Raw genomic sequence first — 27,534 nt, forward strand, 5'->3', positions numbered from 1 at the left:
TAAGGTCTTTGACTTTATTGACACATGGGTAGATGAGCAAACAGAAGGCAGCCAAGATCTATCCATCCAAACTGGATGTTCAAAATATTTTAAAGGACCAATTCTACAACCACTAGGGAGTGTTTCACCCAGTGCCACCTGCCTAACTCACGGGGGGGCTGCTCTCCTCTTTCAGGTAGTCCTTGTAAATCCTCCTCATCCGTTGAATCTCCTTCTCCGGGGGCTGCTGCCAGTCGTACCACTCATACCATGCTGTCTTGTTCTGCAGGGCTGGGGACGGAGGGGTCTTGGTGACAGCTGGATGCCGGTTGCTGTAGTCCTCGTGGAAAGTGACGAAGGGGACACTAGAGGATAAAAGGCCTGAGGGAGGGGGTGGAGGAATAAACATGTCATAAAGACAGCTTCTTGCTATCTCCAAAGAAGATGAAATGACACCCCCTCCCACACCCACAATATCTCCCTCTTGCTGCGCTGCAGCAGAATCTCCCACTGCTGATATGGAGTATGGGTGGGGCTGCATTATCCCACACACAGCCCTGCAGGCATCCCCTCCCCCTCCAGCTTCAACCCAACTCTCTTCCCCTCCTTTGCTCAGCTTCATGCCACTCACCACTGTCCCGAGCCATCTGAATAGCTTTGGTCAGTTGCTGGTACTTCTTCATACAGATACCTGCGACAGAAGGAGGCAAACATTTCAAAGTGCAGCAGAGACTGCAGTCACATGCAAATAAAAACTTGGGGATGGAGAGTCTATCCGTCGGAACTCCGTTCGACCGAGCTACTCCTCCGGTTGAGTCTTCGGAATCTCCTCCAAAGGTGATTAACGACCTAAGCCTTTGACGGGGCTTCAGGCACGTTCCCATTCCGCAGAGTATACAAACAGCAGCAGGATGAGAAATATATGCTACATTGCTAGGTTTTATTTCTAACTATGCAGGACAGAAAAGAATATACATCTGCTCTCTGTGAAGTCAAGAGAACCAACTGGTACAAAGAAACAGGAAACCAGTAACATCAACATCTGTCTCCCGTCAGACTTCCAACAGTCTGGAATGTAAACAGTGTCCTCTGACTCCAAAAACTGCACAGTGACATAACAGAAGTCACACCTCTTATACCTTAGAACCCGGACTGGCCAACTTCTCTACTCATGGAGTCGATTCTCCAAATCAAATGGGTCTGGTAGTGTACCTTTTCATGAGTAATCATGAGGCTGATGTCACAAAAGAGCTGGAAAGTTATGGAGTTTGGGCATGAGCAGGCCTTTCCACAGGAAAATGAGAAGGCTCATGTACACCTTTTAAAATAGGTCAGGATTCTAGGAAGCTGCCTTATTCCGAGTCAAACTACCTGACAGTCTAGCCAGTGCTGCCTCCTGTGACTGGCAGTGGCTGGCTCAAGAGCAGGTTAGGCAGATCAGCTGCTGCCTTGTTTGCTTGTTAATGCCAGGGATTAATCCTGGGAACTTGTATTGCAAGGCATGTACCCTCCTACCCAACTACCATCCTTTCCCTAAAACCTGGCCACACAGCATGACCAATCCCAAGGAGGTCAGGTCAGGTTGTGCAGCAAAGCTATGCTTCTGGCCGACAGGCTACTCTGAGTGGCACCTAGAAAAATATATTTTTCAAAAAACCATAAAGAGCCCTGTTGGCTCAGACCAAAGCTCAGTACTCCAGCATCCTGTTTCCTCCAGCTTTTTCAGAAAGCCCACAAGCAGGCCTTGAAGCAAGTGGTGTATACCGCCTTTCATCCGAAGATCTCAGGGTGGTTCACAACAGAAAAATACAAAATAAGAACGCAAAATGCATAATAAAATACCCCCCAACACATTTAAAAGGTCTTAGAATGTTTATTCAGCCAAAGGCTTGGTTATAGAGAAATGTTTTCGCCTGGCACCTAAAGATATGTAGTGAAGGTGCCAGGCGAGCCTCCCCGAGGAGGGCATTCCACAAACAAGGAGCCACTGCAGAAAAGGCCCATTTTTGTGTTGCCACCCTCCAGAACTCTTGTAGAGGGGCACACAAAGAAAGGCCTCAGATGATGAGTGCAGGAACCAGTCAGTTAATATGTGGAGAAGATGGGAGAAAGCTAGAATTTTTCCAGTGCTGTCAACTATTTCAGTCCAGTCTAGTCGCTCTGTGGTGTTTGGCCTAACAGGACCAAAATAATAATAATAGTTTGGATTTGATATCCCACTTTATCACTACCTGAAGGAGTCTCAAAGCGGCTAACATTCTCCTTTCCCTTCCTCCCCCACAACAAACACTCTGTGAGGTGAGTGGGGCTGAGAGACTTCAGAGAAGTGTGACTAGCCCAAGGTCACCCAGCAGCTGCATGTGGAGGAGTGGGGAAGCGAACCCAGTTCACCAGATTACGAGTCTATCGCTCTTAACCACTACACCACACTGGCTCTCTGTAATAATGATTACTGTCGCACTCAGAAGACCCAGGTTCAAATCCCAATTCAGACAGGGGGCCACTAGGGGGCGCATCGGAAGATGGCTGACAATAACATCTCTCCGACCCACACAAGGTAATTTGGAGGCTATGATGGGAGTAATTAGCCTCCCTAACCCCCCCCCCCAGGATGGTGGGGGGGACTGCCTTGCCTGCTGTGCCCTATACCACCCCCGAATTTGTGAGGATGGGGGCACTATGCACAAAGCCCTCCTGTGGGATTCCGGTGCTCCTGGACACCGTCCCTGATCTGCGCCACTAGTTGCAAGAACTTCAAAAGAAACAATTTGGATGAAGGAATGCACATATTTCAAGGAAGGAGGGGGAGTAAAGACTGCTAACAGAAGAGATCTCTGATAAAACAAGACAAGATTAAATCATGAGAAGATACGCCAAGAATCGGTATGGCAAATGACTGATGGGGGAGGGGGAAAAAAACTTTCCTTTCTTTCCTTATGTGATTAAACAAGAATCCCTTCCCCTCACGAGTCAGAAATGTCGTTTTAAGGACTTAAGATGTGGATTTAAGGCTGTGTGGAGATAAACTTTCGAACCAAAGCATGTTTTAAGAAGAGCGTGGAATGTATAAGAGCTTTGGAATGACGCAGTTAAAAATGCTGTCGCCATATTGGGAAGTTCTGTCGGAGGACTTAAGTCTGAGAGGAGAAATAGAGAAGTTTTTATATTGTGGGTGAAACTCCTCAGTGGGACTTAAGAGCGACAGTTTTGCAAGATTAATGATGGAAAGAGCGATGTTATCTATGAAGGCAATGATATATGGAAACCATCTCGATTTGAGGATTGGAAGAACAGCAAAATTCACACAGGATTACCGTATTTTTCGCTCTATAACACGCACCTGACCATAACACGCACATAGTTTTTAGAGGAGGAAAACAAGAAAAAAATATTCTAAATGAAACAGTGATATGATTTTTGTGGTTCATGCTGTGGCCACAGACATGTGATCTGACGGTGAGTTTGGGGTAGCCCAATGCAAAAATCCTGAGGATCCATGTGGATCCATGCTTTGTAACCACGTTTTTGCGCCATTGCGACCCCATGAAACAGTGGGTGCGTGTGTTTTTTGGTGCAGGCTGTAGCCATGGATATGCTATGTGATCTGATGGTGAATTTGGGGTGACCTAGTGCAAAAATCCTGAGGATCCATGTGGATCCGTGCTTTGTAACCACGTTTTAAGTGGGGAGGGAAGGAAAAGAACTCAAGGGACAAGGAGCTCGCGTGGGGGGTGTGGAGAAGGATGCTGCTGATAATGCAGGAGAGGCTCCTCTCCGGCTTTGCTCCTTTAGAACAAGCAGGCTCTGCGTCTCTCCCTCCTCCCCGGCAAGGAAACCATGATAGTAACCACTCTGAGACAAATCAAGAAAAATTGCGACCAACACTCTCCCCCAACAAGCGCAGTGAGGTCAAAACACACACACGCAGAGAGGGAACTGGCCCTAAAGTCGCAGGGCGCTGGGGGAGTGAACGGGAAGCAAGAGAAGGAGAAGGAGCCCTCACACACAGAGACACACAGAGTGTCAATTCTAAAGTCGGAGGGACAGCGCAGGGAGAGTGAACGGGAAGCAGGAGGAGGAGAAGGAGCCCTCTCTCTCACACACACAGACACAGAGTGTCAATTCTAAAGTCGGAGGGAGAGCGCAGGGGCGCAGGGAGAGCGAAGGGGAAGCAGGAGGAGGAGAACGATAGCTCAAGCACACACACACACAGCCCCTACAGTGGCTAATCCAAAATCGGACAGCAAAAAACTGCAGGCAGGGACAGAGAGTACGGGGTTGTTTTAAAGCAGCCAACCCCGCTCTGCTTCTCTCCCTCCTCCCGGCTAGGCTGGCTGAAAAGCTTCGCTGCTACTTAGCAGATCAGTGGGGAGGAGAGAGGAACATAGAGGACGGGGTTTTTTTAAAGCAGCCAAGCCCGCTCTGCTTCTCTCCCTCCTCCCCAGCTCGGCTCGCTGACAGGAGCCGCTTACACCTGCTTTGCTGTTTCAAAGCAAGCCACCGACTGCTCACAACTGCAGCAGATTCCCCCGCCATCTGTAGGCATTCGCTCCATAACACGCACAGACATTTCCCCTTACTTTCTAGGAGGAAAAATCTGTGTGTTATGGAGCGAAATTTACGGTATTATTGGTGTTTATCGGCTTAAGGAGACTATCAGAAGAGATCATAAAGAAAAAAGAGAAAATATATGAACAAGATGTGATGTGGAAACAGCAAGGTAAGACTGGATAGAATTATGAACTCTGTTTGGACTGATTTGGATTGATTTGGACATTAACGCAGTAGCAAGAAGATGATCAGAATCCATCCCCCTTCGGATCTTGAAATATGGGTCCCCCCAACAAAATTTAAAATTTGGCTTTGTAATTCAGAATTTATGTGATGTGGTTTAATTTGATTTGATTGGCCGGTTAATAAAAATTATTTAAACAAAAAACAAAAAACAAATCCCAATTCAGACACAAAGCTCCATGAATGGCCTTGGAGAGGGAGAAGACAACCACGAGTCTTTTGAAAGAAAGGTGCAATAAATAGGCAATGGACTAGGATCATGGCTAATGGACGCTAATAGATATACATTCCATGAATCTGACTAACCCCTTTTTAAAAGCCGTCTAAACTTGTGGTCATCTGGTTGCAGTGAATTCCATAAAAAAATATGTATTGCTTGAAACAGTTGTTTTTTTAGGGGGTCTGCCCTGAATCCACTGTTAATCAGTTTTAGTGAGTGACCACAAGTTCTAGTACAATGGGAAAGAATTTGGAGGCTGAGAAGAGCCTATCTGGCATTTGCCTGTCTGGTATAAAGTTCTCCCTTCCTCCCAGTGCCAGAAACCTCAACAAGGTAGACAACAACAGGGATGTAGAATTAAGTGGAATGGGGGGTATGAAGGGCAAACGGTGGCTCACCTGTGTGTGTCGGGTGGTAGGCAATGCCTGTGTGGGGGCTGATGAACTGCTCCAGAAGCCTCACATTCTGCGGGAATAATCAGACTTTACATGTTACAATTCAAAAAAGGGATCATGGGCACTAAAGCTATTTCTGCCAGTTCCTTATGAAGCTGCCTTATACTGTTAGTTAGACCACTGGTCCGTCTGAAGCTCAGTCCTGTTGACATTTGACTGGCAGCTGCTCCACAGGACATCAGATGTATCCCTCCTGGCCCTTCCTGGAGATGCCGAGAATCGAACCAAGGACCTTCTAAATGCTAAGTAGATGCTTGACCACAGAGCTACATAGCTCTTCCATTTGGGGCCATGTGACATGCTGTGGTGGCGATGTGAGCCAGGGGCCTTCTCTGCAGCCACAGAGTGTCCTCTCTAGGGAAGGTCACCTCATTCCTCCCTTATTGGCTCTTAAGATGTCAAGGCAAGGAAGCTGGAGGGCCTTGATTGTACTTTTACCTCTCTTACCTGTCCCTGCTGTTTTGATTAACATGGCAACCAATCCCCCCGTCCCCTTTTCAAAATGTAGCAAATTTTTATACTATTTCTAACAAGTCTTGTTCTCTGCTTTGGATACTTTCAGTTGAAAAGCAGGTTATTTCAATTCAGAAACAAATTTTGGTTCCTCTTACCCTATAATCCAAGAAGAGGTTTTGGTCTCTGCAGATAGGGCAGGGATTCCCACAGATGTGCTTTCCTCTCTGCAGGAACAAACGTATCAAATGAATGCCATTACATATAAAAAGAAGAAGAGGTGCTGGTATTGATAAATGTATCATGGGTGCCACCACAAAACGGCTACTATAGGCAGCCCAAAAAGAAGTGACAGTATTGTCTCTACACAAACACACAGTGTGTATCCATTTGGAACTTAGTTTTCCTGGCACACATCACAAAAAAGGGGGAAAGAAACACACTCACAATGCAAGTCTTCCGGGTCTTCTGTGGTGGAATCTGGCCCTTGTGATTGCGCCGGTAGCCGAACCAGACGGGATTGCTGCCATATCTTTCTATGTATTCTAAAGGGGAGAGAGAAAACGATGCCAGTCAATCACAGCAGCATTTTGTCAAGGCTCCCCAAAAGGACAACACAGAAGAAGCTTTCAGCCTCCTGAGCCCTATTACAGATTCAAGTACACATCCACTTCACACTGCGTGCCCCAGATGAAACAACAGGTTTACTGTCTTGTGAAGGAAAAGGTGATGGTAGTTTAAGAAACTTGGGCTCTATCGACTTGTGGGCAAGCCCCACTAAGCCACGTGATTTACCCCAGAGAAAGTCATGCCTTTGACTGCACCGTTCGTCAAAATCACAGATGGTGGTTAAAGGAACGTTGGTGTTGTGATGAACCACACCCATTCAAAAAAAAAAAATTATTTAACACACCCTCTCCAAGACTACATGCATCCCTTTGTCTCTTTCCCTTTGAGCACAAGCCCATGCATGGCTACTCAAATGTAGGTCCCACTGGGTTCAATAGATTTTATTTCCATCTTAGTGTGAAACTGTTCTCGGAGCCTCTCTGTAGCTTTGTCTCAGCCTATCCTTCAGCTGTTAATTCCCCACTGTATTCCTGCCAGTGATATCTGTTCCTCCAACTTGACCACCCTCAGTTTCCCCAAAGTTTCCTGCTCCTCTTCCCTGCTGCCCCTTGTGGCTTGAACTCCCCACATAGCACTTTCTTCCTTCAAAACCTACTGCTCTCATGAGGATTTTTACTTAACTGCTTAGTTCTCACTCCCAAATCAACTGGAGCTTATGTAGCTGCTAAGCGCATTGACCTCCTCTTCATCCAGTACTGCCCTTGCCTCACTCTTTCTTGCCTTGACCCCATTGCCTCCCTCTGCGGTTTAAATTTACATCCTAATCTCTCTCTCTCACGCACGCACACACACACAGAGAGAGAGAGAGAGAGAGAGAGAGAGAGAGAACGCTCTATAAAACACCATGAACACTGATAGTGCTATATAAATAAAAACAGCACAGAATTGCATGCTGGGAGTTCAGTGAGTTTTAAAATCTAGCAGTCACCCAATTGCTACTGCTATCTGCCCCAAGCAAACTTTATGGTTTTGCTAACCATTCTTTACTGAGAATCTGGTAAATATTCATAGATGGCAGAAGAAACTACTTTATACTGAATCAGGCCAATGGGTCATCTGGTGTCGTACTGCCAATGGCTCTCCAGAGCTTCAGGAAGAATGTTCCAAGCCCAGCAACTGGAGGTGCCAGTGACTGAACTTGACCCAGTGAGCTTAGTGCGCAACTGCAGCTGGAAGGAGGAAAACAAGATAGCCGCACGAACCCAAAGCAGAGAGCCAATGACTGCATGTTCCCAACAGATACAAGGGAAATCACACAGAGCAAACATGCCTGGAAAAAATACTTCTGAGAACCATTTGTATGCTGTTCCACGGGAGAAAGGCATAGTACACTTATAAGAACTGCATGTACGTAATGGTGTATGTGGGGTTAAAAAAGAAAAATGTAAAGTCTAGCACATGGATAGGCAAACTAAGGCCCAGGGGCTGGATCCGGCCCGATCACCTTCTAAATCCATCCCGCGGATGGTCCAGGAATCAGTGTGTATCTACATAAGTATAATGTGTCTTTTTATTTAAAATGCATCTCTGGGTTATTTGTGGGGCATAGGAATCCATTCATATATTTTTTTGAAAATATAGTCCAGCCTCCAAGGTGTGAGGGACAGTGGACTGGCCCCCTGCTGAAAAAGTTTGCTAACCCCTGGTCTAGCACATTTCTGTAGATTCTTCCAGCCCTGATAACCCTCTAGATGTTGCTGTTTGTTTGTTTATAACTTGTTGGTCACGTAAGAAAATAGCCTCTAGGTGACTTATTAAAAGTTAAAACACGAAGGCATAGCACAAAATAACAATATATTACAAAAAAAACCCACAAACACTGTAAAACAAACCAGGTAATGGCAGAAAACTTTAGCTATATAGAACATTTGATCAACAAACAACAGAATAATTAACATAATCTGTCAGTGCATGGGAGAAGAGGACATTTTTACCTGGTGCCAAAGAAATGTTAATGATGTTGCCAGGCAGACCACAACAGGGAGAGCATTCCACAAGTGGGGAGCCACAGCTAAAAAGGCCTTACCCTTGTCACCAACTCCAAACCGCCTTCAGGGCTGCAACGCCCATCAGCGCCAAACAGCGTGGCCAATGGTCAGCTCCTGTATGTAACTGTACTTTTACATACTGGCAGGGGTCAACATTCTTGGCCATGGGAATTATCCCAGGAGTAGCCAATGTGGCAACCGCAGCGCCTGGAGACAGTGAGGTTGTGTATCTGCAGAAGTGACCAGAGGAGGAATAACCACTGGAAAGAGTACAAAGAGAAGAAATAGCATGGTACACCTGCAGCACCACAACCAGACACCTTCACCTGCCCCAGCTGCAACAAAACATGTCTCTCCAGTATCATCCCCTATGGCCACAGCAAGTTCTGTAACTGTCCAATGGTTTGACTTCATTCACAAAGGTGAACTCCTCCACTGTCTCCCTAGACAGACAGATGCCGACATGAGCCAATGAGGCATCCTCCAGATGTTGTGGACTACAATTCCCTAATCCACAGGCCATCTAGGCCAAGGCTGGTGGAAGTTGGAGTCCACAACATCTGGAAAGCACCACACTGACTAATACAGCATTATCCACTTTTATCTATGTAAAAAGATCTGAAGTCACATGAATGTCATTGAAGTTCATGCCTTATTCTTCAAAGACACACCACTCCTTTCACTTGCACACACACACACACACACACACACACTCACTCTCTCTCTCTCTCTCACACACACACACACACTGCTGCTGTCTTTATATTCCCCAGATACCTTCAGACTCAAAGTACTCCCACGGCTTCTCTTTAAAACGTGATTCTGTGTCAGAAGCCGCTTGCTCTGTGGGTTCAGCTTCGCTGGCCTCTGTGCTGTAAATACGGAAAGTTAATCGCTCGGGCTGCAGGATGGAAATGCTGGATACATTCTAAAGGGCAGAAGCAAAGCAGGGCATGTGTAAAAAGGCAGGTATCAATATGAATGGTGATAGTGGTTTGTTTTTTTAAAAGAAAGGAGAAATCCTGTATAGGGAAGTTTTTAATATTTGATGTTTTACAATTTGTTGACTGGGCAACCCAGTCAGGTGGGTGGCATAGAAATAACAATAATAATAAAGTAATTATTATTATTACATCACAGCAAGTTCAAAAAGCTATATTCCTCAAATGAAGTGTTCAGAAATTAAGGGCCCCATTATTTGCCATCTCCACTGCCAATTCAGCACACAATAGAAGACAATAAAACTATTCTCATTCTTCCTCGAAACTATGCAAAATAAGTAGCAGTCATATTTTCACTTTTCCTTTAGGGAAATTAAGATGCAGCCTGTATGGGGATAAGGAATTCTGTGGTTATAATGGAATTCAAAAATTCTAAGATCCTGGCTTCAGACAATATCCATTATGGGACAGCGAAGACATACTTCTCCTGTCTGTTAACCGTAGTTAAAAGATTGAAAGTGAGCTTGCACGTTCTCTCCTCCATCAAGCAGTGTACACAATAGTTGAGCTGTACAAATCACCAAGTGTATCACACTTGTATGTGTGCAATAGCTTGCACCTGTGTCCACCATAATGTATGAACAAGCCTATTAGAAACAGCTATTGTTATACAGTACTTTAAAAATTGGTGTCTTTTGTTTTCTTCCCCACCCTTCTCCTTTTTAGACTGAAAGCCTATGGGAGGGAATGTCTTCTTTTGATTGGCTGCAGGAAGGATGGGGGGGGCTTTTCAGATTAAGAGGAGGGAGAGCTTTCTCTGCATAAATAAAATGAAAAAAACATGGAGAGGCTAACATAGATTTAGCTTATTTACCCTCTAATAAATTTAATAAATAATTTGTCCTCTATTAAAGCTATATTAAAGAGACTAGAACTGGCTATGAATTTAGTAAGTAATTAAATCAGGCTGCAATTCTTACCCTGCCTTACTTGGGAGTAAGCCCCATTGACTTCAGCAAGGCTTTCATTTGAGTAATCATAGATAGGATTGTGCTGTTTTGTTATTAACTGGCTCATGCTCTTAACAAAGGATAAAGGTGAACTAACACACTAACATGCGGGCACCACCAATTATTCGTAATTAATTATAATCAGACACCACTGGGCATGGTACTTTAGATTATAATCTCTTCCGGGCAGGGACCGGAACATTGTAAAATAAGAATCACTGCCTGTAATACAGAATTTACACCCATGCTTCCCAAGTCCGAAAGTGCATTCCATTTTAGTTACAAAGCCATAGCGGACATTTAATGCAGAAACAGTAGTTTAAGATTTTTTTCTCTGAATAGATAAATGGATGGTTTACAATGTCTATATAAATACAGCGATGTAACCATGGATACAGACATCCCGATTTCCGCAGCGGGAAAAAGAGGAAGAGCCCCGTTATTTAAAGCCCTCCTTTAAAGTTTCTCGTCAGGTAAAAGAAGCAACGATGGAGAATTAGAGAAGGGCAAGAAAGGATAAGGAAACAGAATTAGCCGAATTTAGTACGAGCACAAAGAGAAACAATTTTGTTTCTGCGGATGCCTCTAACCCCCGCATAATAAAACGAATACTTCGAGTTGTAGGCGAGCTCCCCGGTGAAACACAAAAGGCTCCTCACCTGCGCCCAGAGAGGCCTCCTAAGCACAGTGCGAGCCACCAAGCAGCCCAAGCTCCTGCTGAGCAGCATGGCACAACTGGAGGCCGCCATCTTGGGGAGTACAGAGATTTCGCTGCGCATGCGCCATAGCGCTCCTTCCTCAAGGTGACCTTGAACGTGGTGCCCTTGGGCCATCGACAGGTTTGGGCCCATAGTTAATTTTTTTATTATTATTCCCCAACAAGCCTCCGGTATTTATTCACATATAAAAGTCTACGACAAAAAAACAAAATGGAAATTTATTTAAATTCGCGTTTTGCTATGACGCGGCCTTTCCTCCGCTCAGCCGAGTCTCGCGCACGCGCACAACGCTCCTCACAATAAAACACTGCGCCACAACCCGCCGAACGAACTCCCCCCGGGGCCCCCGAGAGAGCTTCTTCACTGCGCATGAGCACAATGGTTGACCATTGTGCCGAGTTCGGTACTCGCCGTCAACCACCGAGCTAGGCGCATGCTCGGTTTGTGACGCCGTCTCGCACTCACCTTCCCTGCCCCCCACGGAAACTAGGGCGGAGGCCGCGCGCGGGCGCGCACACGTCGCGGGTCTGGCAACGGATAGCGCATGCGTACTCGGGTTCTACTAACTGCGCCACAACCTTCACGGGCGGAATTTTTTATTTCGGCTCAGTTAGTCCGATTGGATTTCAAAATGCGATTCAGGTGATGTACTTTGAAGTAAATTTTGATTCGGATTTGGCCGGGCAACTGCGGCGGCGTGGGGCGGCGGCGCGCGCTCTCGCCTTTGTTCTTTACCGCATCGCGCGACGATGGGAGGGGGGAGTCGGGGAGAGGGAGTGGCCTCATATAAAAGCCTCCGCGCGCGCCCTGGTCGGCCATTCTGGGGTCTGTTAAAAGGTAAGTACGGTGTATCTCGGAACGTTATCGTGGGGAACGGCTAGGGTGGGGACAAAGGGGCATTACGTTAGGGTTATTTTTATTTATCCCCTTCCCAGAATGCGTCTTAATTGGCGATTTTTAGTAAATTATTTGATTGGCTGTACCTGGAGGTAAATTGTCCTTTCAAGACTGTTCTTAGCTGAATTCTCCCCAAAGGAAATATTTCCCATTTAAAACCGAGCAACTTCATTTTAAAGGGACGTCTTCCCTTAAAAAGAAAGGGGAAAAAAATATTTTCTTCTCCCGCCCGCCCCAATGATCGTCGCGGCTTCCTCTCCTTAACAAAGGCTTGTTACGTAACAGTTCGGTTTTATTGCTTGCTTTTTCTCCCCCTCTGAGTTTAAATTCTTAAGCTTAACTTTGTGATTTTTTTTCTCTTTTCTTGTTATAGGTTTGGTTTGGCTTGAGACACCACCGTCGAACTTGCTCCGCGAAACAAAGAAAAATACCCCCACAATCTTGAGCCTCTGAGACGACACTAAAAAAGCCAGCTACATTTCAGATCGTCTGTATTGGGAAGCTGATGAAATTCTTTGTGACCTTGAAGGAGAACCGCCACTAAAAAACATAAAAAAACAAAATTAATATTTAGCAACAACTTTCCCTGATTTTTTTAATAGGCAACTTTTTGTTATTTATTGACCGTCCAAAAAGTTGCTATATTTTTTAAAAATGAAAACCAAATATTATTTTTTCTTTAAAAACACAGCTTAATCCAAAAAAAAAGCTAAACCTTGAGGCGCTGTCGACGAGAAAATTAATTGGATAGTAAGTGTCGCATTTTCAACCAACTGACCAAAAGAAAATTGGTCCGTGTCGAAGTGAGCTAATGGCACGAAGAAAAGACAAAAAAAATGGAGGGGATGTGGGTTTTGTTTGAGGTGTTAACCCTTAAGACTCGGGCATTTTGTCACCTAAAATGCATATTTATAAGGAGCATGATGGTCTCTTAGATAATCCATCATCTCCAGGACTTGTCAAGGGTTAATGAGCTCCCACATAATAGATGGTGGTGACTGAGCCATAAAGTACTACTTCTTTGTGTGGGAGACGTAGAAATTGAGCTAAATAAGCAATCTGTACATAAAGATTGCAGGGTAAGAGGCGAAGGGATGAAGAAAGCAATAGCTATGTTCTAGCCAGTAGTTAGACAGTTTAAAATACAGGGTGATATGTCAGTATCTATTTCTAAATTTGTCAATGTTAAAATGGGGGTTGGGTTTTTTAAAAAAAAAATCTTGGAAGGTTTTATAATGTATATGTAAGTATGTAATGCTGCAAAAAATAACTAGCAATCTAAAAATAAAGATTGCAACATGATGGGAAAATTGTTTTAAACCACTCAATTTTTTTAAAAAAAGCCAATTAAGAGTTTTCTCGGACTCAAATGAGGTCTAATGTTTTTAAAATGTTCATCCTATTTGTTTCCCCTTGCTGCAGTATGGCGGTGCTATTTTATCTTTTGTCCCTGACAAGCAGCATTGTATATTTCCTTTACAGGACCTTTCCATTCTAATGCCATTTTCTACCACCTCCCAAGTGGAGGGTAAAAGAAGGGGGGAGTGGAGTTAACCCTATAGTTGTGAATAATGGGAGGTTCTTTGAATCTCCGGCACTCGTGGACAAATTCCTTTCCCCCCCCCCCAAACTGTGTATGTTAAATAGGTTCTAGTCTATAGAACTGACATAATATGCTACAAATTGTGTATATGGTGGGGATTGTATTGCTATAGTTTCCTCTTAATAGATTCTAAAGCCTCTTGCTTTTTTTCCTAATTGCCTGTGCTTCTAAAATGGCGTCGCTGCCTCTTTCCTTCCTCATGTACAAAAACCCACAAGGCTTGCTGGGCAAGGGAGCTGATGTAAGCAGCTTGTAAACTCCTCCCCCTGAATAGCTTGTGTTTGGCGCCCCAAGCAAGCAGACATGAAATGGAGGAGGGAGAGATGATAGGGGAGGGGAGAACGCCTTAACCTTCCCCTTCATCACCTTTCAAAAAAAAAGATCTAATGAAATTCCACTCCCACTTCATATATAGGAGGAGATCTTTAGATACAGCTTGATAAGTGCAAAGTATGATCATAAATCCACAATGTGTTTTTTTAGGTTTCAACATCACATGAGCTTTGGATTTCAGTTATTTCTCCCATGTTTGTCTGCTGTACTTGTATTAGGAAATTTTTGTCAAGTGCTTATGTTTAGTATCAGGCAGGCAAACTGTTTTGTGTCTTTTCCTTCTCTTTTCCCCTTCCCTTTTTTCATCTCTAGGTTTCTTTGAGGGTGGGCTTGATTGGGAAAGCATGTTCAGACAAATTAATTGCTGAGATGAAATGCTACCACTGGACCCCAAATCTTTTGCGAGTGTCAATGACACTTGCTGGAAAAGTTATAAAAGGGGGGGTGTCTGCATTTTCTCCGGCCACATGCACACAGCTGGGGGAGGGGGTAAGTTTTGTCTTAATTTGCCACATTCCACAGTTCCTGTACAATGTACTAGGAAAGAAGTTATCATTAGGAAAAATGGGAATCCAGCACTTGTATTACCTCATCAAAGGGAGGGAAACAGCCACAATTCCACCTGGTAAGCAAAATCTTTCTGGTATTAATTACATTTCACAACCTTCATTTCTGTTCCAGACCACTTTGTTTTATTTTTATTTTTTTGCTGTTCTCTTCCATTGTCAGCGCCATGAAGTGACACCTACTGATGCATGCAGGCTGTTAAGGGTGTTACATGTTTGCCAATCTGCTTAGGACACTAATGTTTAAGTTGGTTAATTCCTTAAAACAGGCGGAATCTGGATTTTTAAAATGGGTCTGCATGAACATCAAAGAGCATTTTAGAGATGCTGCCCTTGTGACTTCCCCCCATTAAGCACTGGATCCTTTACTTTCTGTGGGGAATGTTTCACAAAGCAGAATTTAAATGCCTCCATCTACACCTCCGGTGGTAGCATTTCATATTGTAACACTCCCTCCCCGAAAGAACAAATGACACTCTTCTGGCTAGAAGTCTTTATAGCACTGAGGCACTTGTCATTTCTCGTTGAAGAATATTTCAAAGTGCCCTATTAAGAAAGACACCTGTTGTCAGGTTAACTTGTATTTGGGAGTGGGGAATAGAATGAGGTAAGCTTATATAATACAAGCTTCTTAAAAGTAAACTTTGCAGAAGACAATTTCATCTCAAAATGCAGATATTTGGTAATGTTCAGATCATGCACAGATTAAGTGGGCCTTTAAATTTCAAAACTGATACGCTCCATTAGAGGTGACGTGATCTTAGGAGAATAAAACATACTGTCCACAACAGTTAAGGGATAACTAGCAGCATTGGTGCATCAAGAATAGTTCCTAATAGGCTTTAGATCCTTAAAGCACAACAGCAGATGTTCATATTGGTTCAGTAAAGACACATCAGAGTGATAATTCCAATACAGTGTGAGCTTAAAAGTTATAATAAAAACTAGCAGTGTCGTTGAACTGCTAAATTTCTATTTTAAAAGTTAAGGAATTCAGTTTTAAGATAAGCAAAGTATTGGTGTGAGTAGCAGCCTTTCTGGAAGCACAATGGCTTACCTAGGAATTTACCCAAACTCGTAAAAGTAAGGCAAGTAGTGTGGCTTAAACTCCCCTTAAATCCATTGTTTGAAGGATTCCCTCTTAAGGAAAAACAATGCTTTAGAATCTTTGTTGGCTTGGTATTCTGAAATTTCAATTCTGGAAGCCTGGCAAAAGAGCTGCAGCCCAGTTAAGCATTATAAAGACTAGTGGTGCCACAGGCTTCAGAAGTCTTGGCCTGTTTCCTTATGGCTTAGCTTCTCTGCCAAATGTTATACCTACATTATTAGGTCAGCCAGTGAGCTGGTGAGGCAATGAAATGTCACAAGACTTTGGGACAAGCTGGTTTAGATCCTGCGTATGCATAGTGTAAAAACAACAGTCTGAAAAGTTGGCTCTTAGTAACTTCCCCACAAGTCTGGCATTCTTTTTCTTCATCTCTTAACTGCTGCCGAAGGAAACATGGACTAAGTTAGAACCTTGACCTAAATTTGATGGACAGTAGTACATGTAGTCTGGCCCCTTGCTTCCTGCACACTTTGTGAGGGAAACGGTATTCCCTTTTGAGAAAATCATTCTTAACTGGAAGTTTCAGTGGGGCCAATTTCCATGTAAGTGTAATTAAGCTTGGTGCAAACTAGAAACCTGAGTAATTAACATTTGACGTAGTAGTTATGGCAATTTGTCCGTTCTTTTTAGGAAATTTATTGGCGTTTAACATAATGCCATAAATTGGTCTGAAAGGTGTTGCAGGACTGCGGTCTCTGCAGCAACAGCCATGCAGCTTGAATTTAACAAGACCTATTTGGAAACAAATCCTCTCAGCAGTGAGAATTACTTTCAAGTCTATCCAGGATTGCAGCATTTAACGTTCCTCTCAAATCTTGGCTCCATCTGAAAACCTTTGACATTAATTCAGGAGCTAACATAAAAAGAAAGATCAGTTGGATGCCATGAACTCCGTTGCTTAGAAAAGTCAGTATGAGCCTCAAGCTAGGTGGTTTTGCTACTTCCAAGTTAAAATGAAAACTGGCTTTTTGAATTTTGCACTTTTGAAATGCTGACCTCAAGTGGAATTGCTTGTCTGCTACAGATCAGTTTCCCCATACTTGCTAGAGTGGAAATTCAGCACACTACCGTAGTGAACAGAGTACCTTTCATAGAAAATGAAGCAGACATACTTTTATGTGGGAGTGAGGGGTGATCTGAAAACTTGCAATAAGCAACTGTCACTTCAGTAATTCCCTTGGGAACACATTTATTTAAGACACTTTGCTAACATATATTAATAGAATTGTAGGATATGAAGATGTCTTAATTGGATTAAAATCCCGAGTCCATTCTCTAAAACTGTAAGTATCAAATGACTCTCCCCATGGAGTCCAATCCTGGAGAACTTGTTTTCAGGACAATTGGAGCATTTGGGAGAGGATACTGCTGAATAGATGAGTAGACCTGCTTAGCTTGTGGTTCCAGTATCACCTGTATCTTCCTAGTTGGTTCTCCGTCCAGTTTTTGGCTTTCTGTGGTATAGCCTACTTCTGCTTCAGCAAGCCCAAATTCTGTAGTGTTTTTGTAAAAAGATTGACAGGAGTCTCTGCAAGATAGCAAAGTAATACAATGGGAGCAAGTGATCGGCTTGCTTGCTTGTATGGCAGCAGTTGACACAAGGCATTCTTACAGGAGTGCCTTGTGGGGAACTGCTTGAGGTTCCTTGCATAATTTATTTTCCAAATCTGTGCTTTTGGTTTAGAAGTAGGGTGGAAGTTGATAATTTTTAACTTTGCACAATGTATGAACATGGATGAAACATTTAAGCATTAATTCACAGTTTTCTAATAAAAAATGTGCTCTCTTTAGCGAAGTACAACATGCTACAGTGTTTTTATTGAAAGTTGAGTTTTTGCTGACACCTTAAATTACAGAGGTGTCAGATATCTGTATTTTTTTAAAACAAATTACCTTGCAATTATTTTTTTCCCTTTTTGACCTTTGATATACGCTGTGAAAGTGGCATAATGTTTAATTTCAAAAAGGTTTGTATATGATCAAGGAACCAGTACATTTAACTGCCTAGTGTTATATCTGCCTCTGGAAGCATTTCTAAGTGTGAAAAGTAGTTGTGTTAACTGTTAAGGAATGAATGCTGAGACTTCCCTTTTTTATGTTCATCTGGCATTTTACTATTTTTTTCCTTTCCCCCCCTTCAAAATAGGAGTGGCATGACTGAGTGCAGATGTATTTAGAATTTGTTCCGAATGGTGTTCTGAGTCTTAAACAAGACAGAGTTTGATTGAATTCCTATGTTTTCAGTCTGCTCTTTGAAAAGATGGCTTTCAAGGTTTTTTAAAAACGAAATGAAGGCTTTGATCCTAAATGGCCCTTTATTCGTATTTATTGGGGGGGGTATTTTTGTGATTAGTATTTGGAATATGTTACCTCTAATTTGGAAGAAAAATATTTAAAATGCCAACTGTGTTTCACACTGGATCTGTTTGCTTGGGCACTACGTAGTAGCTCTTGTGCCAAGTTGTAGTAAAATCGTGTCCCTGTTTGCAAATACTAGAACTGTATATACTGGAGACAAGCACAGTTGCCATTTCTGGTAAGGTTACTGAGAGTTGGATTTATGTGCATGTTAATGAGTACAGGCCCTAAAATCTTCCCCGTGTGCCTTATTGGGAAATATAGCATATATTTGAGGTTTAGTCAGCTACAGGAAGATTATCGGAGTATACTGTTGTCGACTTGCCAGGATCTGACATGGCCCTTATTTTTCTGAATTGCATGTCACATTTCAATACAGTCATACCTTGGGTTACAGACACTTCGGCTTGTGCACTGCGCCGAACCTAGAAGTACCGGAACGGGTTACTTCCAGGTTTCGGCACATGCACAGACGCGGCGCTGCGGGTTGTGAACGTGCCTCCTGTATGGATCACGTTCGCAACCCGCGCGTCCACTGTATGTTCGAAATTTTAGCATGGTCAGTTAACTAGTTTTTCTAATGGAGGATGAATGTTGACCAGTTTTTGGCTTCATAGCAAAACCAGCTCTGTATAACTGACACTGTCAAACAGTTAAAACAATCCTAATGTGCTAAGAAAAGAATGGGTATTGCTGTATCCACATTCACAAATGAAACAGCATTCCCCACCCCCCACCCCCATTAGTAGTAGTACTGTTAACTTTTGTATGGCTTTGTGCAGCCTGTTTGCTAGGGAACAGGTCTGCAGAGTTGAAGTGTTACATGCATAGTTGCTGTACAGGGAATGGAAACTTAATGATGAGCATGGATTTTGAATGTATCTTTACTAATCCTGTGTGATACACCTGGAATGACTGCGAAACTCTTAACTCTTCAGTTTGTTGAGATGTTATAGCAATTTCTTGGTCAAATAAGTTATTATTTTACAGCTGTGTAGTAGAGGAGAGGGTCAGAGCTGCAGAGAAAAAGCTGGCAGTATGAGCTGTGAGTCATAATTAGAAATAAGAATATTTCTGCTAAAATTATATCTTGAAATCAAACACATTGCCATTTTCATAGCGTTCCTTTTCAGAATCTCTAGCTTTTTAAATTTACAGTAAGTACATGTACCCCAGCCTCTCTAATTTGCCTCTCTAAACCATTAGTAATTTGTCCATAATCCTTGCAGGATTCTATTACAGGACGTGTTGCTTTGAAAACTTCTTTCAAGTCATCATCTAACACAGATTACTTTTCAGAGTATTGACTCTTAATCTGTCAGCAGTATTTTGTGGGGCAGCTTCTGTACAAAAATAATTATATGGCATTTGCAATCCTAATACTGTAGCTTTGTGCATATGCAGGGAAATGACATCTTTTTGAAGGGGGGAACATAGATTAATGTTCTTTATGGGGGGGTGTAATTCATAGCAGCTGAAAGCTCAGCAAACGGGACCTGTGATATCTTCAAAGTGTCGTGGCATAAACTTAAGAACCTAGAGCCAATTTTATCAGAAATAAGGAGGCGCTGGTTCATGAAAGCTTGTGCCATAATACATATGTGCTATTTTTTCTGAAGTGTCACAGGGCTTTCTCATAAATGTGGCGCTTTATCCTGGAGTCCAGTAAACCCTGATTAAGGTCAGTGTCATACTGCTCCTTAGGGGACTTAAAATTACTTGCATTACTTTACATCTAATGTCCAATGTACTTTACATCTAATTACTTTACTAATACACCTAAATTCATGCATGAAATGGATGTGGGGAACATAGTCACAAACCCATAGCTATGGAGCCTGGAAAGTTGAGAATGGACTGTTCTATAGAATTACCAGTCTCACAAGGTTTGTAGCGCACATTGATACTTTAAATTATAGTCCATCTTTGTAGCGGATCGAATGGCAACAAAAGGAGAGACAGTCAAACACACAGGCGTGGAACACCAACTAGTTAAACTTACTACCTCAGTTCTCCACATTGCAGATGTAGGTGTTCTCAGCGTGCCACTGCTTGCAAGGCTAGGGAGGTTGGGCAGACTGAAGTTGCTGAAATTGTACATATAAGTAACATGCATATTTTTTGAATTTCTCCTGGGAATGTAGTGCTGGAAATTGCCAGATTGACAGCTCTGGAGACTGAAGTCCTCTCTTCACCGCCACAGCAGGCTGAGCCCAAGCATCATCAGTGCAAGTCTTCGTCACCAGTGTATTGCTGCTTGCATGTGAAAGGCCATATTGTGGGGTGAAAGGGGGAGTTCAGTCTCCAAAGCCCACTTGGTCATTTGGCCTATCCACTACAGGGTGAATTCACAAACATGGACCTTGAATGCAAATGCTTCAGAACTGGACTGAAGCCACGCAAAAAGATCTTCAAGCAACCACAGGCTGGTAACACCTTCCAATCTCCTGCTCAGTTGCCCAGCTGTCCTTGGATTAAATTTTCCGTCATATGAGTGCATAATAACCTATTGATTATCACCAACAGTGGACTCACTTTTTAAAATAACCAAATTCAAGGATTTAGAAGAATGTAGGACCTCCTGGACCGTATTGATTTAGGGGGAAATCTCAGTCATTGAAAAAAGCAGGGCTATGAGAAGATCTGGGTTTTGTAGTGTAGTCCTGTATTTTTAAAAACAACAACTTGAAACCACACTTGCTGGGAGATAATGCCTCCACAGAAGGCAACTCGAGTCACCAGTCCAATTTCACATTGAGAGTGAACACAAAGGTAGTTTTAGTCTTCCAGGCAGCTACATATATTAATATGCTACAGACTTCTTGAATTGGAGAGTACATTTTTCAACACAGACAGTTGCTACTGCATCAAACTTGAAAGGATTTAAGGTGCTTCAGAACGCATACTGCATTGCCATTAGATAACTGACATTTACATAGATGCAACCCTGTTTCAGATTGGCATCTGAGCCTGATCCAGTAGAAAGATGCTTAGCAGGTTGCTACAGGCTACCTCTTTGAACAATTTCAATAGCTAGCACACCTCTTGATGCAACTAGCTGTCCTTGCAAAGAAGATAGAAAATCAGGAAGCCCCAAATCTTAACATGAAATTGGCATCTCACTGCCTCTCTAAGATTTGTGTTGGTCAATCATACATGGTATTCTTTCAGAGACTAATAAACCATGGTATGAGGAAGAGACGGTCTTGACTCGGGCATGATTTTATACCAGCAAGTTCCTACGTTGGCTACCAGAAGTTAGCTGTAAAAACATCAGCTGCTCTTGGTTTAATTGCAAGGGGCACAGCTGGAGCACTGCACAGTCTCAAACCAGCTGCCACCCATAATGTGTGCTCGTGAGAGAGAGACAACCGTGCACTGGATTAGATTTAAACTAAATTGGCATCCCTTGCTACAATTTAGCTCAGTTGCTACCCATAGGTACTGCCCTGTGCTTTGGGGCCTTGACAATTAGCAGCTATATAGTATAACTTGACTGGCCATGAAAGTTGAGAAGTACATTAAACGTTAGAGGAAGTTGCCAGTAAAAGAGCGTAACTCATGAACCTCTTCAGGTAGCTTTTACCATAAAGCTTGCACATCCACCGACAGCCCCCTTTTAGTGTTGGCAGCGTATAAATGCATATGGCCATAGGCTTTTTTAACCACACAGCTTCAACTCTTGACTCGCACAGAATATACCATTGGAACACTGTTTTCTGAGCATGGCAACTTTATGAGCCCTTTCCTCAGAAAAGGGGTTGTGCACTTGGCTGATGACCCCCATTGACCTCCATGGAATATAGGACCTTTCCAAAAACTTGGAAAAACACCTATGAGTGCCTGATTTTGCTACTTGTGGCAATAGAAGTGCTGTGGATTAATGAGAGAGTTGAATGTACATCTGAAGGTGCTAGTATAATAAAAGGAGGTTGACTACTCCTTTTACAATAATGGCAGTGGAGAAACGAGAGAGGGCCCTTGGATCTTGCTTGGCTGTTTCCTGATATGTGAGACAATGGACAATTGCAAGCTGCTAGGTCCAAGAAGCCTTTGTGTGACCCAGTGAAATAATTGCATCTAAGCAACTGTTGTAAATGCTCATTCAGTGCATTTGCCCATTTTAAATGGGTGTGCTCTTCTGTCTGCTGTATTCCTGTAAAACATACTTAGCAGTGAGAGTGGATGTCAGAAATGTTACCACCAATAAAACTAGATTCTGGTATATTGTCTCTCACACTTTTCATGAAGTTTTATATTTTAGCCTGGCTATATCTCACTGAATTATTTACAGTGTTCTTTTTAGAGTCAGGTCTACATTTTCCAGTATGAATAATCCTGCCTTTAAGATAGGAGAGGAGAAACTTTAGTTGTGTGCCTGAGAGTATGCCCCATTGAACTGTAAATTGTGTAGGATTGTGCTATGAAATTTGTAAAAGTTAAAAAATCTTACGATAATAGTATGGATGAACTCTCAGAACATTAGGTAGAAGGACATTTGTTGTGACTGAAATATGTGAGACTTGGACTGCATGTGGCAAAACACTAAATGTTTATTTTTTAAAAAAATACTTGTTCCAGTTGGAAACAAAATATCTTGTAATGGCCTGCATATTTCACCAACACTCGTTCAAAGGTCATGGTGATCAACAAAATGGCAAACAAATTATCAGTGCAGAGGATAGCATTTCTTCACCCTTTCTCACTGTCTTTCGCCATCTCTTTGCTTACTGCTCCTTTTTATTTTCCAAAGTTTATGTGATTGAGGAAGCCGCTTGTTGGCTCAAAGAATAGGATAACTCTTCAGTGCAAATCTTTATCCTTTCTCTGCACATTGGCTCCTGAGAACTTTATCTAAAGAGGAAACATGATAATACTTTGCACTTACTAGAATTGAAAGCTACCCCCTGAAATTTTCTCACTTTTTTTTCTTCAAAGTTTTAACTGTTTTGAGGAGTTAGAACTAACTGTAGTACGCTCCTTTTCTCCTGTATTTTATCAGAATTTCCAACCATGGGTTCCAGACCGATAGACCCAAAGGAACTCCTGAAAGGACTGGACTGTTTCCTTGGCAAAGATGGAGAAGTCAAAACACATGAAGGAATCACTAAAATTTTCAAGTAGGTTTTTAGTGTTAAGGGTATAATTGAAAGGCTTGTTGTGACTCCCAAAAAGTGATGGCTTACTAAAACCTTACATTGTACATGCGATGTAAGAACCCTCCAGCATCGTTTACAGCTGTTCAGCTATGGCAGGCATCCCCAAACTTGGCCCTCCAGATGTTTTGGGACTACAACTCCCATCATCCCTAGCTAACCGGACCAGTGGTCAGGGATGCTGGGAATTGTAGTCTCAAAACATCTGGAGGGCCGAGGTTGAAGAAGCCTGACCATGCATATAATTCTGAAAACTAGGCCAACTTACTGGGTGAGCTGGAATTGACAGAATTTGAATTCCCTTCTCTTAACAAATGTATCTGTGTGTGTGTCACCCCACCCCACTGAAAAAGCTCCCTTTTCCTTACAAATATTATCTGGTGACTATACACAGTCTCATCTTCTGGATGGCCTGCTTGCAGTAGTAGTTAATATTTCCCTTTTCTCCAATTTTAGCTTGATGAAAGATGCCCAGAAGATGGTCAGTCGCTGCATCTATCTGAACATCTTGTTGCAGACCAGAACACAAGACATACTCTCAAAGTAAGGACTTTTGAATGTTTCTGATGAATAGAATTTGGTCTGCTAGTTCCAGAGGCAGAGGGGGAGTTCTGTGGATTAAGTCTAGGAAAGGGGCTGGGGTGGACTTCTGACTTGTGCCGCCACCTCCAGCAAAAGGAATATAATTTCTATAATTACGGATGCCACTGAATTGTCCAGTCACTCACTTTACTTTATGCATTTTGCGTTTTATGTTTTAACTCATCTTGTGGTCTCGATGATACATGAATATTAATAAATAAATAAATGAATAATACTTAAATAAATAATAATAGTTAGCAGGGTGAGCCCACTTGCATTCAGGATATTCATATCCCTGCTTTGCTTTTGCCTATCTATCCGCCTCCCAGTTAGTCTTACAAATCCTAGGCACTCATTGCAACCATCTAGGAACGGTGAGCAAAGCACTTATCTCAACAAAGTGTGTTCCCCCCTTTCTGCAGATTCATCAAGGTTGGTGGCTACAAGCTTCTCAACACATGGCTGACCAGCTCAAAAGCAGCGAATAACGTGCCCCTCCTGCAGCAGATCCTGCTTACCCTGCAGCACTTACCCCTTACTGTGGATCATCTGAAACAAGTTAGTCAATGAAACAGCTTTGGACGTTGCTCTTCACCCTTGCCCTTGGGTTTCAGGGCAGCAGAAATGCCCCGTGGCAAGGTGGGTGGGCCAGGAGGTTTTGGCCTTTTTCTCGGGATCACACGCCTTTCCCAAAGCCAGTACCCCCTGGGCGCAGTAGTACAGCAACCTGGCACGCATTGTTTCAGCCTGGTGTTTTGCTTGATGTGATAACCTCCTATTTTTTCCTCCCACCCTTTCTGTTTCAGAACAATACTGCCAAGCTGGTCAAGCAGCTCAGCAAGACAAGTGAGGATGAAGGTAAAAACCTGTTCTCTGGACACTTGCAGAATTCTGACACATGCCCTCTGACATTGGTTATCACTATATTCCAGCAGCTCATTCGGTGCTTATGTCTCTCTCCTTTCCAGAGCTTCGCAGACTGGCTTCAATACTGGTCAGCGACTGGATGGGTGTCATCCGTTCCCAGAGTAGCTCCCAGCCTACAGGTGAGTGACTCTGTGCTGTCTCACAGATGCTCAGGTTAAGTTTGTAATAGCCAAATCTGCCTCTTAACCGGTCTCTTCAGAACTAAGAACAAGGTGTTTCCCAAACTCGGGTCTCCAGATGTTTTTTTGGACTACAACTCCCATCATTCCTAGCTAGCAAGACCAGGGGTCAGGGATGATGGGAATTGTAGTCTGAAAACAGGTGGAGATTCAAGTTTGGGAAACACTGGATTAGACCAAAGAGATTGGTATATGCACACATTGTTTAAAGTAGGTACAAACAGTGATGAAATCTCCCTTAGCTGCATCCCGAAAGGGCCAGGAAGTATTCCGACTTTAACCCTTCTGACCTTCATTCTTCCTTGCAGAGCGAGACAAGAAAAAGCGGAAGGAGGAGAATAAAGGCAAAGCACCCATTCAGGAGAAGCCTCAGGAGGCCAAATCGGAAACCAAACCTGAAGAGACCCCTGAGAAGAAGAAAGAAAAGCCAAAATCTCTCCGCACTACAGCGCCCAGCCATGCTAAGTTCCGTTCCACTGGTAAGTGCTGGCATAGTCATGCTTAATGATCCAGTATGGTGTAGCATTTAAGAGTTGGACTAGGACCCTGTGACAGCAGAGTTCAAATCCCAACTCAGTTGTGGAGCTCACAAGGTCACCTTGGGCCAGTCACAGCCTCTCAGCTTAGCCCCACCCTACCAATTTGTTGTGAGGATAAAATGGGGGGGGGGGAGAGAACTGTGTATGCCACTCTGAGTTCCTTGGAAGGAAAGGTGGGATATAAATGTAGCGAACAAAATAATACGTTTTTGAGCAAAAATACATTCTAGAAACAGCTGGCTTACAGTCTTGGATAGGCAGGCAGTCCACACTTGCAGAGCCTATTCTGGGATTATCGCAGTTGTTGTTGGAAACTGTTATGACACTGAATGTTGCTGTTAACTTGCAGGGCTGGAAATGGAGACTCCATCCCTCCTTCCCGTAAAGAAAACTGTCAGTGCTGCAGTAACCTCGGACAAATACAACTTGAAGCCAATACCACTGAAGAGACAGAAGTAAGTTCTTGGATCCTAATGATGACTTCATCTCATTGCTCTTAACTACTTGTTGATTGGAGGGTTTTGACCCAGCGTTGGGAAAGCTTTGATTATTCCTGTTGAGCCAGCACTTTCCTAAGTTGTAACATCAACTCTTTCAGGAGGCGGGAGTTGATGGTGGCAGGAGGCCTCTTGTTTGTTATCTGTAGTGAATGAGGTGTAATAGTGGGAGAAAGTGGCTCAAGCCATTCTGTTCACCGGTTTTTAGATATGCTATAGCAAGGATGTTTGGAATAGTGATAGGGCAGAATCTGGGTTCACACTGCCCTGGGATCTTCTGATAAAAGGGAGGGCTATAAATTGGATAAATAACAACAACAGGGACGTTCATTAGACGAGCAAAGTATGCAATTTGTGTCAAGTGAACTACAAGAGATAAAAACTCCCGAAACTGATGCCGACCTTCCTAGTGCCCCCTCCTCTTTTAACTGACACTGTGCCTTTTCTTCCTGCAGCACATCTACTCCCATTGCAGAAAACCCACCTGCTGAGAAGAAATACAAGCCCCTCAATACCACCCCTAACACTACCAAAGAGATTAAAGTCAAGATCATCCCCGCACAACGTAAGCTTCTCTAATTTTTGTTTTTTTAATGGTTGTTCACACCATTGTGTCTTGCCCAGAAGGCTTGTCCCAGGTAGAAAATGACCTATGGAGTAACATGCACTATAGAGGCCGCTAGAATACCAGTGCTCTGACCTTCCTCATGAGTGAGGCTGTTGTGGCTGCTGAATGTTTCTGAGGCTGCAGACCTTGCCATGCTTGCTTGGGAGTAGCTCCCACTGAGTACGGTGGGGCATCTTATGACTAAACACGCTCAGGATTGCACTGATGAGGGACTTTGATTACAGAATTGCTTTCAACCCGTTTTTCTCTATTAATCCCCAGCTATGGAAGGTTTGGGCTTTTTGGATGCCCTAAACTCTGCCCCTGTCCCAGGGATCAAGATCAAGAAGAAAAAGAAAGTTTTGTCTCCAACTGCAGCAAAGGTGAGAGGAACCTGTTAATGATAATAATAATAATGATAATAATAATAATTTATTTATACTTTGCCCCTCTGGCTGGGGTTCCCCAGCCACTCTGGGCAGCTCCCAACAGAGTGTTAAAACCGCAATCAAACATTAAAAACTTCCCTAAACAGGGCTACCTTCAGATGTCTTCTAAAAGTTTGGTAGTTGTTTATCTCCTTGACATCTGACGAGAGCGTGTTCCAAAGGGCGGGCGCCACTACTAAGAAGGCCCCCTGCCTGGTTCCCTGTAACCTCACTTCTTGCAATGAGAGAACCGCCAGAAGGCCTTCAGTGCTGGACCTTAGTGTCTGGGCATGAACGATGGGGGTGGATGTATCAGTATGTATATTGATGGCCAAAGCCCCAGCTTCCCCTACTGTTAACACCATATCTGGCAATTAACTAAATAGAGGTTTGGGGTGTGTTTCTCAATCCTCAGTCGAGCCCCTTTGAAGGGAAGCCAGTGCAAGAAATGAGTGCCACCAAGCCAGCTTCACCAGAGCTTACCCCTGCATCAGAGCCAATGGATGTGGATAGACCTGGCACCCCTGTACCAGCTGTGGAGGTTCCTGAGCCAATGGAGACAAGT

General features: G+C 43.3%; 2 protein-coding genes across 9 annotated transcripts in view; one reads left to right on the forward strand and one right to left on the reverse strand.

The window, feature by feature from the left end:
- Positions 1 to 12,277, reverse strand: MRPS18B (mitochondrial ribosomal protein S18B). Of its 2 annotated transcripts, none has more exons than XM_081853890.1 (7): positions 12,173 to 12,277; positions 9,297 to 9,447; positions 6,349 to 6,446; positions 6,060 to 6,128; positions 5,392 to 5,458; positions 611 to 670; positions 1 to 360 (listed from the first exon to the last, which is right to left on the reverse strand). In XM_081853890.1, exons 1-7 carry the CDS (start codon positions 12,236 to 12,238, stop codon positions 143 to 145), a joined length of 729 nt encoding a protein of 242 aa, XP_081710016.1. In that variant the 5' UTR covers positions 12,239 to 12,277; the 3' UTR covers positions 1 to 142. The 2 variants fall into 2 exon arrangements, with proteins under 2 accessions (XP_081710016.1, XP_081710015.1); XM_081853889.1 differs by lacking the exon at positions 12,173 to 12,277 and adding an exon at positions 11,130 to 11,318.
- Positions 11,659 to 27,534, forward strand: part of PPP1R10 (protein phosphatase 1 regulatory subunit 10) — a 21,841-nt gene continuing 5,965 nt past the window's right edge. For 5 of the 7 annotated variants that reach the window (XM_081852444.1, XM_081852445.1, XM_081852449.1 and 2 more), the window contains exons 1-10: positions 23,057 to 23,174; positions 23,667 to 23,753; positions 24,215 to 24,350; positions 24,599 to 24,650; positions 24,761 to 24,838; positions 25,207 to 25,377; positions 25,787 to 25,892; positions 26,390 to 26,499; positions 26,824 to 26,924; positions 27,385 to 27,532. In XM_081852444.1, the coding sequence (XP_081708570.1) occupies positions 23,068 to 23,174; positions 23,667 to 23,753; positions 24,215 to 24,350; positions 24,599 to 24,650; positions 24,761 to 24,838; positions 25,207 to 25,377; positions 25,787 to 25,892; positions 26,390 to 26,499; positions 26,824 to 26,924; positions 27,385 to 27,532 (1,096 nt within the window). In that variant the 5' untranslated portion in view covers positions 23,057 to 23,067. Of the gene's footprint in view, positions 11,832 to 12,459; positions 12,837 to 14,691; positions 16,239 to 23,056; positions 23,175 to 23,666; positions 23,754 to 24,214; positions 24,351 to 24,598; positions 24,651 to 24,760; positions 24,839 to 25,206; positions 25,378 to 25,786; positions 25,893 to 26,389; positions 26,500 to 26,823; positions 26,925 to 27,384; positions 27,533 to 27,534 lie in introns of those variants that run through there. The other 2 variants (XM_081852447.1, XM_081852448.1) reach the window with 2 other exon arrangements.

This window comes from Podarcis erhardii (assembly GCF_964252035.2).
Source record: "Podarcis erhardii genome assembly, chromosome: 2".
Taxonomy (NCBI): Eukaryota; Metazoa; Chordata; class Lepidosauria; order Squamata; family Lacertidae; genus Podarcis; species Podarcis erhardii.

What these genes read in the sequence shown, in the direction of transcription:
- MRPS18B (XM_081853889.1), bottom strand. Translation starts at nt 11,303, where the DNA reads ATGGCCCAAGGGCACCACGTTCAAGGTCACCTTGAGGAAGGAGCGCTA. An exon ending in GGAGTACTTTGAGTCTGAAG is followed by an intron (nt 6,447 to 9,296) that starts GTATCTGGGGAA and finishes TCTCCCCTTTAG; the next exon opens with AATACATAGAAAGATATGGC. An exon ending in ACCTCTTCTTGGATTATAGG is followed by an intron (nt 5,459 to 6,059) that starts GTAAGAGGAACC and finishes TTATTCCCGCAG; the next exon opens with AATGTGAGGCTTCTGGAGCA.